We start from the raw sequence: 12,415 nt of genomic DNA, 5'->3' as shown, positions 1-12,415 counted from the left end.
ATGCTTCCTGTCACAGCAAGATTAGTCAAAAGAGTACAAGACGTTCTCATTTCACATTAAATTCTCATGCACTTTTTTTTTCAGGAAAAAGTGCCAGATGTGCACCAACCTGATCATGCTGGTAGCTGCACTTTTCATGGCCTTCAGTAAAACAGCCAAATCCTTTGAGATGATTCTGGTCGGACGCTTTCTCTATGGCATTGGTACAGGTATGTGCTTATGCCACTGTGGAGAGCAAGCATCCTTGCTGTCCCAGGATTGTCTCTACAGGTATTGCCATTCTTGGAGAATGATTTTTAAAGCAAATATACTAGGCACTTAATAAAAGTGAACGACATCATCCCTTTTGCAAAAAATGTTAATCCAAATACCAGAGTGAATGGAAACAATGTAAGAGACGATGGAGTCAGAAACTTAAGCTTTTCTCAGTATTTTAACAGTCATTTATCCTCTTCTGTGTTAAAGGTTTTTCTCTCAATATACATCCTCAGTATGTAGGAGAGATTTCACCCAAGAAGCTGCGTGGATTTACCAACTCCACAGTTGCTGTTTTTCTGACACTGGGAAAACTCACAGGACAGGTTATTGGACTACGGTAAATACTCCAATCTTTCTATCAGGTTACACTAAAAGTAGTAGAAATCTTTCTATAACCTTACCCTCTCAGGTAGTCAGTGACTGAAAAACCCTCTCATCTTCCCCAAAACAGGCCTTAGCTTAGGACAGAAGAAAAGTTTTGGTCATATTTGACGCAAACATATAGTTTTAAATATAGGAGAAATAAAAATTAATTACTCATAATCTGATTTCTTCTTATTTCCACACCCTTTCTACTAAGCGACTTCCCCTTCAAAATTTACTATGCTTACATGAAAAGTCTTAGCAAGATGTTTTGGTCCTGTGGTCAAACAGTGGTCAAATCAGTTTCATCAGCTCTCTAGACATTATACTGGATCCTCATGATACTTAGGAAGTTTTTCAAAATGCCAAATAATTTCATTAAAATTGTCAGGAATAAAAATAGCCAAATTTGTGAAATTTGCTGAATTATCAATTCAGGTGTTTGTTCCACTGCACCCTTGAATGGAATTTGAGCAATCCTCATGACTCAGAAAAACTTTCTGAACATTCATTCCATTATTTCAACATGATTTTGTTTCACATACACTTTCCAGGGAGATTTTAGGAAGCGAAGCTTTGTGGCCATGGTTGTTAGCATCTAGTGGACTGTCAGCATTGATTCAACTGGTTACCCTCCCATTTTTCCCTGATTCACCATCCTACCTCCTGATACAGAAGGGTAATGAGGAAGCCTGCAGGAAAGGTAGAGTGTCTACTTTCCTCACTTACTTCACTTAATTTGATATGTTAGAGTGACAGCCCCTGTAGAAGACAAGAAAGCAGGGCAGAGCTGTGTAGCACAGTGCAGTGCCATAGAGTAATAGCAGAGGCAGTTCTAAATAGAACAGTTGAGGTACCTATGGCAATACATTTGTATTAACCTGGGGCCTCACTCAGTCTAATTTAATCAGTTAAGACAAGAAAGATAGATATATATTAGTATGTCTAACATTTCCCACTTCCGTGGGAACTACTTTATTTCTTTAAAGGAAACGGTTTAGGCAGTTCATTTTTTATTAAATAAAATGTACTTAAATGTTTATTTTGTTCACAATTAAGTCAACTCAACATTAGAAAGATAAGCCATGCTGACAACCAAAGAAACAAAATTCTTCCGTTTGTCTACTGCCCCAGGCCTAACCAGATGACAAAAGCAGACAGCACCAACACCACCACCTATGCCAATGGACAGGCAGACTAAAGGGTTTAATGTAACCACTCGTGATGGAGCTATACTGGTAGAATAATCCACTCCCTTCTTTCTCCCCAACAGCCATCAGGAAGCTCTGGGGGGAAGGAGACCATCAAGCAGAAATTGATGACATTATGAAGGAGAAGGTTGCAATGACGAGCACGAAAACCTTGCGTGTCCTCGAAGTAATAAAAGAGCGATCTTTGCGCTGGCAACTTTACATTTTGATGACTGTCATGACCACCTTGCAGCTCTGTGGAATCAATGCAGTTGAGTGCTTTCTTTATCCCCAGAATAAGAGACAGCACTAGGCAGGTGTTGCGAGTGAGTGGTTTAGAGGTCACTTAAAGAATCACCGTCAAAGGTATTAGCAGAAAGTGATTTTAACAGTGATTTATAAAAGTGCGACTTAAGAGAGTTCGATGGCAAGGTTCACTCTACTACTTATTACACGGATGAAACATATAAAGAAAAATCATGTTACGTCTAAGGGTTTATATCTAAGGGATTATATGTGTTTAGCACCAGTCTAGGGTTCATTCACAGTTTTAGCAGCGCTTAATCATTAACTAATTATTAACAAATTTTAGCAGCACTCAATCACTAACTAATTTAACATTTACGAAGTAAGTGTTAATAGAATCTACTACAGTCACAAGAGTGACTTAATTACAGATTATGCTTACTATTAGTTGACACACACAGACAGAAATATATGCATATAAATGTACAAAAAGTACCTGTTAAAAATTCCCCTCAAGTTCAGTGAAGAAATATTCACGTAAAATGTCTCGGCATTTCTTAACGGGTGAGGGTTGAGCCTCGAGAAGTGAAGAGTTTCAGCCCAGGTCCCGTCGGATGATGGGCCTCCGAATATTGTTAGCTCAAGAAGTTGCAAGCTCTGAGAGGCATCCCACTCAGAGGGAGATACAGGGTGCAGCCTGCTGCGGTCCCGGAGAGCTCAGAGAGTCTCACTTAGGACCACCGTTTATAGGTTCGCAAGATGATTGGCTTTAGTCATCCATAAATTTCCATCCTGGCCACAGTCCCAGGTGGTAATTACTAAAAATTCTCAAGGTTTCAGTGTTGTTCTACCTGACACCTGGGCCAGGCAATAGGAGTACATTTCCAGCCTCAGCTATGCAGAGTTTCTGATACAGTCAAGGAGTGCTCAACCGCCAGACTCAGTACACCAGGGCCAAGGTTTCATGGGAATTTCTGAGATCAACAAATGGCCTAGAAGGGGGGTGAAAATGCACCACCACAGCAGGTTACAAACCCCTCTAAGTTACTGGCTGTTACACCAGCTTAGAATTGCATCACAATTGCAACACTTTTTTCACAGGTGCATTTCCTCTCTGCATTTTTCAGATATACTTCTATTCTTTTGAAGTATTCCACACAGCCAAGTTTGAAGAATACCTTATCCCATACGTGTCCCTGGGAGTTGGGTTGTGTGAATGCTTATCCTCTATACTGTGTGTAAGTCTTTTCAGACTTGAGTTTGAAAGAAAAATTTAATGAGGTCAACAATTGTACTTTTCCTTACTTGTAACTAGGCTGGGGGAAGATTTGCATAACCTAAGACACATATTCCTGCTTTTGCAAAGCCACAAGCAGCATAAAAGGCAGCTCTTTTCCCAAATTATTTGCACAACTGTATGTCTTTAGACTTACTTTTATTCTGCAAAATAATTTTCTGATGTTCTGGATTAGATGTGTGTATGTATGTGTGCACAATTCGATATATTCCAGCACGCAAGAAAGGGAACTGTCTAACAACAGCCTAGGGTTGATTAATAAATACAGCTTCATTAATCTTTGAAGAAGCTAATAAAATTCATTAGGAATTAAGAGATTCTCAAATGACATTGATTTCTGACTATTATTCAGATAAGTCTTCTGAGAAGAACACATGGAGAGGAGAGGAATTATTTCATTTGAGAACTGGGATTTATGACCCGTGTTTTCTGCTTTTCAGAGCACCCTTATAGACCGATTTGGGAGGAAGGTGCTGCTGTGGGGAGGATACACGCTGATGTGTTCTGTGCTAGCACTCCTTACCATGACCCTGTCACTGCAGGTAAAGAGGCAGCAGCTGGCTACTTACCCAGCATCAGCCCACCTTTCTGATCTTGCCTCACAGGATATGTACAAAAGCTTGAGTGAGTGGCAGAAAATACAGAGCTCTGCTGCTTCTGTCATGTGTCTAATGGTTTGATATCACCGGTTTCTCACTTTTAGCATCAGTTTTTCTGGATGCACTACTTCAGTGTTATCTTGATCTTCCTATTCGTTATCTTCTATGGAATTGGACCATGTGAGTACATCAATGGCAATGCTGGGAGGAAATTTTGTATCATATTGGTTGGTGACACAACTGGCAGAGGAAGAACAGTCTAGTACCATGGTAAAAAGTTCTGGAAATTAAGGAGGAAAGGGCAGATATGTACAAGTGGGAGTCAGGAAAAGGATACAGATATCTCAAATTTTATTGCTGATCACAGGATCTAAATAATTTAAAATACAGTATCATCTTCTCCAGAGGGTTTGAGACAAATTTCAGAACAATTTTTAAAATACTCAGATAAAACCAGGATTCTAGTCATTGCCAGGTACATCATAGTAATCATACCCTTCATTAATTTAGTGAGTTAAGGCTGGTATGCCTATCAACATGCTTCCTGTGGAACTGACCACAGGAGCCAAAACGGGAGTTGGTTTTATAAAATGCTGCGCTAATAATGGCTACCAGTGCACTATGGAACTGCACAGATCCACTGGCATCAGAAAAAGGATTCCAGTATGTACAAAAGAAACTTAAATTAACAGCTGAAATCCTAATTTAACATCTGTAGTCCCTTTCTGGAATCAAGGTCTTTCACCATAGCAGAGGCTACCGGCCAGGCGGCCACCTATTCTGCCTGTCTGCCATTTTCTACCACTGCCCTTGTGAAAATCTTTGTCAGGAGCAAGGAAACTAGTATACCTGGTTTGTGTTTTGCTTTTCTTTTTCAGCTGGAGCCACTATATCTATCATGGTTGAAATCTTCAGCCAGTCATTCAGACCATCAGCCTTTCTGATTGTTGGCTGCATCAACTGGATGGGACTGTTTGTACTTGGGATGATTTTTCCATTGATTGTTGTAAGTGACTTTAACGGGATCCCTCCCTCCACGCTAATCCACTTCTGAATGCTGACAGGGAGCAAAATAATAGCAATAAGTTGCAACGGCATGCAAAGCTTAGAGCTCTGTCCAAACACCGAACCTGCTCAGAGGAGCAGCAATTGGACTCACGTCAAATGTGGCCGGGGGAAACTCCTAGTTTGATACCCGTCCTGGTTTGTGTATTGAGCACACCTTTGAATTTTAATTACAAAGACACAGACTTGCACCCAAGGGCAGGGAAATAAAAATGAGATTCTTATTTTCCTTATAGTGTCTCCCATTTCTGCTTGCAGGATAACCTTGGACCCTTCTGCTTCCTTATCTTTTTGGGAATCCTGGCTTTATCAGCAATTTTCATCTACCTGTACCTCCCTGAGACGAAGGGAAAGTCAATCATGGAAATAAAAGCAGAGTTCAACAAGCTGAATTTTGGAAAAAAAGAAACCTCAGCCACTGAAAATAACTTTCCTAAGGAACAGTTGTTCTGCACCAAACTCTGAATGTTCAGAGAAGAAATTTGCATCTCTTAGAAAAGACAGGAAACAATGTTGCAATAGAACTAAACAGGAAACATTAAAAACAGACTGCAAGCTCTTCTGTGTCTTATTCCTTTTTTCTTTTTTTTTTTAACATAGATATGAAATTCATTATGCTAGAGTTTTATTTCTTGCTGTTATCTAAATATTTTCACAGGAAATTTCATCACTCAGTTTTAAGATCTACTGGATACAATGAGATTTTTTTCTAAAAAAAAAAAAACCTTTTTTGCTACTCTGCCTTATGAAGTTTTAAAACATTTTGTTAACAGTCCACAGGGCCCAAATCCTGCTACAAGAACATATATACAGGCTATGCTAAGAGCCCTGGACCCACAACCCTGGGCCTCAGTTGGTCTCTCTTGTTCCCAGGAGTCCTGTCCAATGCCACAGATACCTGAACAGTTTGTTATTGAGCTTTCTGAAACAACACCTCACTAGCTCTAAGCACCTCAGAATCAGGAAACTGCTGACAAACAGTTCAGAGAAGAGTATCAGAAATATGAAGGAACAAGTGAAATAATTTAAGAAGACAAACCAAGGGAAGGAAGGATTAAGAAGGCTAAATGGTCATCAGTCATGAGGCTGGGGAAACACAGAAGGCTGAAATATTTGCCTAACAGGCTGATAGAGGAAAAGCTAGGTATGTGGTTTAGGGTGACCTGAGCAGATATGGGTTCAAAATTTAGCACAGTAAATTAGGAAAAAAGGTTCCAGCCATGGTAACAAGAAAAAAATACTGAAAGTGAAATTGTACTGTGCCACAGTCCTTCTGGACATGTAATGGAAGTCTCAGTGGAGAATATCCTAGTAACTCTAGGCAGGGAGAAGAACCTGCCAAACAGAGTTATTATTGTATGCAAAAGAAGTAAAATGGCTCCTATAAAATAAAGCACACTCCCAAGAGCATCTGTGGTGTCTAAGGATCTGATTTTCAACCTGGTACATAAGCTTCTGGGAATTACATCAGATGTTTTCAGAGAAGAAAGAGTTTGTTTTGGAAATGTTTTTCTTGTTATGTAAGCAAGCTGCGAATAACTAGTGATTATTGTACCCAGCAGTAAAAATAGGTTGTGAAGTTCATTGGAAATACAGTCTAAGTTTTTCCAAGTGACCACTAACAACTATAGTTTGATTTGTGACTAAATGCTTTGGATCATGCCACCTGCTTTCAACTAATCACTGAAGAAAAGATTCATCAATATTACAAACAGCAGTTCCTCTCCTTACGGATGGAGCTGTCATTTGAGTTTGGTTTTAATGCTTTGACATAGGAAACATGCCCTGAAAATTCTGTTTGTTCAAACAGACTTTATTTCTGGATTTTTTTTCAGGTTTTTCATTATTTTCAGAATGCTTTGGATGCAGGAAACACAATCCACTAACATGGGTTGTAGATGAACACTGGCACATAGTAATTCATCTCCTGACTTTTTATTTGTTGGCTTTTTACAGCCAGGGTGCTACAGGGAAGGAACTGACTTAAAATCAACATACACCACACAATCAACTTGAGCATGTTCATATGGAGGTTTTCACCATTTAAAAGTATTTGTTTAAATTACACCGTGGCAGTACAAACATTTAGCACAAGCTATAGAAAGCTCTCCCTCTTTTCTGCAGGCTGGGGAATGGAGTGAGTAGAAAAGCCCTTAACTCACAGAAACTACTGGGCATCACCTTTAACATGGAGAGATTAACAAACTCCATTTATTTTGTCCCCATCAGCATTTTCAACCTGCTTTCCCCACACACATCTCACTGCACACACCGCTTACCAAATGCCACATGACCCCTCTAAATCACTTCTCTCATGTAAGACTCTACTAGGTAGCAAAGAGAACTGATCCCAGCTCTGCCACTCTGGATAAAACCCGCTCATTTTAGAAAGCCTGTGGATTTCCTGTCAGGAGATCCTGTTGACTGTGATGGGACTATTTGCACAACAAAGGAGCAAGTTCAAAACAAGCACTGTGTGCTCACCACAGTGGAAAATCAAGACCCTGACTGTCAGACTTTGTCATGACTTAGTCACAGTTCAGGGAAGGTGTCCACAACATGTGCTACTGGGGTTTTTCTCTTATGGTCTATTCCACAGAAAGAGTTCCAGACCTCACAATTGAGGCGTTCAACTAAATTTTTTAAATAATTGCATAATTTGCATAAAGAGGCATATTATAACTCTCCCACTTTCAAACAGTCCCTAAAACACTTGCTTTTTCACTGGTTTTTACGACCAGGCTGTATCCAAATATGAAGTGTCATTTTGGATGCTTTGATTTCCAGAGCGCAAAAAGCCAGCTTTCTCTCCTAGAAAAGCTGTGCATTGACTATCTGCGTTAGCAGCCAGCAGCCTGCAGATGGCACATGCAGCCTCCTCTCTCCCGAGGCACTCCCACCCCGCCAGGTGCACCTGAGGAAGATACCACTGACTATTTAAAGGCTCCTGAGGTGCTTACTAGCATAGTGGGGTAAGCCATCTTGCAGGTGGGTTAGAAACAAAACCGTGAACAAGGTGAGCTGAAAGAAAACCCTCTCGTGATCCAAAGATGCCGAAGTTCATTGTTAATACAAATATAAGCAAGGATAAAGTTCCAGACTCTTTCACGGGTGAGCTTACCCAGCAGTTATCAAAAGCAATGGGCAAACCAGCACAGGTAAGTCCAGATGCTCAAATATTTTCTTTTAGTCAGTTGTGCCTATGCAATGATCTATTTCTCAGTGATAGCCTCTATAAACTAATATATCTAATGACTCACCAGTATTTGGAGTCTTCTCTCTGTACTTGTTTGCTGTAACTTAGCTCTGTTGAGGTCTTGAAACAAACTATTTAAGCTAGCTTTGTATAGGATGGTACTCCATGTAGGTCTCATGTAAATCAAGACACTGGATGTGTGTGGGTATGTATATGCAGGTATCTCTGTGAATACCTTTCAGGAATGTAGCTGACTGAAAGCAAGCCTCACCCTGTAACTTTCTGAATATGTGTTTGTTATCTGCCACCAAATTGCCTGTAGCCTAGTGGTTACAGCTGAAGAAAAAAAATAAGGTATTCAGCTTGCTTGGACATCTAGCAAAAATACCCATGCAATGTCCTGCTACTTGTAGTCAAAACACCAGAGTAAAATCTGTTAGGTGGTTTCATTACCAAACTGAGGGATTTTTACCTAACAAAACCCTTGGCAATATGCTACTGAGGTGAAGTACTGACATACTGTCATTAAGAGTCTTATAAGGCTTTTATTTTCTTAATTAATCCTGAAAAGTCACTATCAGTTATTTACTGAAGACTGTTGATGAATATGAAAAACAAAGTGAAAGCTTCTCTATAGAGCTGTAAGCTTTATAACATGAGCTGTTATAAAGTAACAGTTGCTGTAGCAGCAGTAACTTAAGTGAATCCACTATAGATCTTTAGCAGCTTTGTGAAATACCCTTTCTACGTATTCACTAGCAAATGAGTGTTTTCAGAAAATGTTTCTTATTTTACTTCGGGAGTGACGCTTGAAACCCTAGAAAGAATGAAGTTCTGGTGCCTCAGAAAGGATTCTGTGGGCTCCCCAGCAAACCTTTCTCTGCCCACTGGAACACCTGAAGTTCTTGAGCAGATCTTTGCTCTTCATGGAAATAAAGGTCTCTGAAATGGTAGTCACCCTAGACTACTTAAGATGGCAACAGAGATCTCTGAACCCCTTTGCAATTGTTTGATAACTGCCACAGGTGGAAGTGTCCTGAGAAGGAAAGAAGGGGGAAAAATGGACCGAAAATTAAAAACCAAGTGGGATAACTGAAAATATTAGAACAAACTTTGGAATGTCTTAAAAATGGTAAGAAGAAAATGGTGAGCAGCTGGCATGGTTTTGTCAAAATCGGGAACATTTTAAACAGTCCCACAGTAGTGTCTTATGCTCAGATCTAGTCAACACTTCCAGTAATGATTCAGTAGACTGAGATGTGCAGATGACAATAGCTTGTATGTACAGGAGACAGTAAGAATTCAAGAAGATAGTAAGAGATACCTTCTCAAGACAAGAAGCTTTCTTTCAACAGCTGATTAATAAGTCAAACTCCACAAAAGACAAAGAATAATTCATTAAAGAGGAAAGGATTTTGGGAGCTATTATGGGTTACAATATGAATAAGAGTTAAGACAATGCCTGGGAGCAGGGGAATTTCACTTCTGTTGTGCACAAGGTAGAAGTAAGCCTCAGCAGGAGTACTCCATCTAGTCTCAGGTCCTTTACTTTGAGAGAGAGGTAGGCAGATTAGAGATTCACCAAAGGAAAAATGCTGAAGAAATAAGATAATGCAAGGATCAACAGACATTCTGGCTCTTCTAGGAGAGAAGGCTGAAGAGGGAGGCTGTTATGGAAGAGATGGGAACAATTTTTTTTTTTCCTTCCTCAGTGGCATAAGGCAGGAAGCCAGCTTAACTTGCAGCAAGATTTCAGCTAGATCTTGGAGGAAAATTTTAAAAGTTTCTGTGACTTCCAGTCATATTCTGTATTGGACTTGCACCATGGATCCCACCAGTGGTGGGATGGTTAATAGTATTGATATTTCTTTGACCAATTAGAAATTCTCAGTTCAGCACCGATAATTAAAGTATTTCTATTTGTTGTTGTATGGCTGTAGACTTTAAAAGACAGTTGTATGTGTTTGGATGGTCTCATCAAATTGATTTGATGTCGAGTTAAAAAGCCAATTGACCTGGAGAAGCCTGGTTCTACTATGTCTCTTCCAGACAGATTGTTTGATGTGTGATAAGAGGCCCCTCTTTCTCTAGGGACAGTAATGGAGCTCTATGCAATCAACTACTCACTAAACATGTAGGAAATCAATCTCTGTCAAATTTGACCAAAGTTAGTTACCTCAGGTAATAGTCAGAACCATGTTTTAGGCTTGTATAAGCCCTGTCTCCACAGAAAGCAGGCTTGACTGTAAATGGGAGTAAGATCATAATTTTTTTCCCAACACATGCAGTAATATAATGAAATTCTTATGTAAAACTGATGTGTTCTATCCTTCTTAAAAAAAACATTTTTTTTTATCAGTCTAGCAAACAAGTACTTGCTGTTGGGGGGGTGAAGGTGTCAGCTGGTGGTTCTTGCATAACAGCTTCTGAATATAAAGCTAGGGGCCAGGGCTGGGATGCAGCTGGAACAGGTTTGTGCAGCAGTGTGGAAGGGATATGTGATGGGACTTAGAAATATACAGGGAACAACAAAGAGATTTTTTGAAGAGGACATGCAAGCTCTTCGTGACAAAGGAGGCAATAGGAAAGGGAGAGTCTTTTAGTTATAACACAGAAAGAAGGAAAGGATTAGGGTAGGCTGGAATGCAGAGCTTTCCTCTTGCAGGAAATGGTACCATTTGAAAAAAATACTGATTTTTAATCAAATAGGGTTTTCTTCTACCGAAAAAAACTGTTTCAAACATTTTCAAACTGCTCTAAGAAGCAAATAATGCTGATTAACACTTCAGCTGTTCTGGTTTTTTTTAAGCAATAATTTGCTTCCAGGGTAGATGTTAAAGGCATATACATACCTACAATTGGCATAAAGTTGAGAGCACAGGGGAGAACAGGGCTAAGCAAGTGGTACCTCAGCAGGATCTCCTTGGCTTATCCTGTACTGCTGTGGTCTGATGCACCTTGCACCCAAACAACCTGTAAATGATGACCAAGGCTAATTATCCAGACAACTCCTGGTACTCTGGCTAGCTTGTTTTGCCAAGAGGGTTAATTGCTGCTGAGTTCCAATGATGCGCTGCTAATAAACGTGGGTAAGAACAGAAGCCAGACAGATGCCAAAGGAACTGATCCCTGAATTCCCCCATGTGTTGATCTGACACTGTGTATTAGCAGCAGGGAAAATTGCAGGCTGGTCATTAATATTAACATAGATACTTTCTTCTATTTTTCCTGCTATCAAGAACAAAAGTAGGATTAGGTTGTGTTTTGTTTAATGAGGGGTATGTGGATTTAGGCCTCTGCTGTGTCAGTTCACATTTACCTCAGCAGGGAAGACTGCAGCAGGAGCCAGTGAGGTGCAAAATCTCTCTGGAACGTAGGGCGGCAGCAATGCAATTGCACACCCCCGACTTGCACCCAGCCTTCCCGCACAGGCAGGGAGAGCCTGGTGGCTTGGAGGAGATTCTGGAGATATTGCAGGTCGCTGAGCTCTTGGGGCACCTGAACTTTCTACCTAAAATTCAAAGTCAGTAAAGATGATACTGCAGGGTCCTCCTTCCAACAGTGTGCCCGGGCTGAGCATCCAGAACCCATCTTTCAGTGGGTAATTAGGCACACTGGGGTTGAAAGTTGCAAGACAGCAGGCAGGGAAGGATCTTTGTGACATGGTAACTTAAGAACAAGAGTGAAACTATTTGCATTTTAGTAAGTGGTGAAAAGCATCTCTGAATGCCTGGGACTGCTTTTTTTTTTAATTTTATGTGCTACTAGTACCTTTAGTTAGGTACTAGCCATTCTGCAATAGATGAAAGAATTGTGATGGCAGTGCCTGTTCCCAAATGGTATGTCATGGGAATGTGGTTCTACGTCATACCTTCTCATCTTTGTGACTTGCAGGAAAATACTTAGGAAGTCTGGAAGTGCAATGAAGTACATGCAGGAGAATTTCAAAAGCATAACTGATAGGCATGCACCTATTTTCACTGCAGTTTAGGTACACAAATACCTTCCTGGGTTTTCAAAACTTTTCCTAACATGGCAAAGGAAAATAACATTCCTTTCTTCTTCTTCCAACAGTATCTAGCAATACAGATCTCTTCTGACCAGCTGATGTCCTTTGGTGGCTCCACAGACCCCTGTGCTATGTGCTTTCTCTACAGCATTGGCAAGATAGGGGAGCAGGAGAACAAGGTCTACTCCAAAT

At 40.3% G+C, this 12,415-nt stretch overlaps 2 protein-coding genes across 2 annotated transcripts in view; both read left to right on the top strand.

The window, feature by feature from the left end:
• Positions 1–5,483, top strand: part of LOC104074777 (solute carrier family 2, facilitated glucose transporter member 11-like) — a 9,744-nt gene extending 4,261 nt beyond the window's left edge. The window contains exons 4-12 of the mRNA XM_009575038.1: positions 85–209; positions 466–595; positions 1,176–1,324; positions 1,895–2,082; positions 3,185–3,295; positions 3,795–3,896; positions 4,058–4,133; positions 4,832–4,959; positions 5,277–5,483. Coding sequence (XP_009573333.1) covers positions 85–209; positions 466–595; positions 1,176–1,324; positions 1,895–2,082; positions 3,185–3,295; positions 3,795–3,896; positions 4,058–4,133; positions 4,832–4,959; positions 5,277–5,483 — 1,216 coding nt within the window. The remainder of the gene's footprint in view (positions 1–84; positions 210–465; positions 596–1,175; positions 1,325–1,894; positions 2,083–3,184; positions 3,296–3,794; positions 3,897–4,057; positions 4,134–4,831; positions 4,960–5,276) is intronic.
• Positions 5,484–8,068: 2,585 nt separating this feature from the next.
• LOC104074776 (macrophage migration inhibitory factor-like) overlaps positions 8,069–12,415 on the top strand; it is a 5,217-nt gene continuing 870 nt past the window's right edge. The window contains exons 1-2 of the mRNA XM_009575037.1: positions 8,069–8,176; positions 12,289–12,402. Coding sequence (XP_009573332.1) covers positions 8,069–8,176; positions 12,289–12,402 — 222 coding nt within the window. The remainder of the gene's footprint in view (positions 8,177–12,288; positions 12,403–12,415) is intronic.

This window comes from Fulmarus glacialis, unplaced genomic scaffold (assembly GCF_000690835.1).
Source record: "Fulmarus glacialis isolate BGI_N327 unplaced genomic scaffold, ASM69083v1 scaffold213, whole genome shotgun sequence".
In the NCBI taxonomy this organism is placed as follows: Eukaryota; Metazoa; Chordata; class Aves; order Procellariiformes; family Procellariidae; genus Fulmarus; species Fulmarus glacialis.
This window is presented reverse-complemented; position numbering and strand designations above follow the sequence as displayed.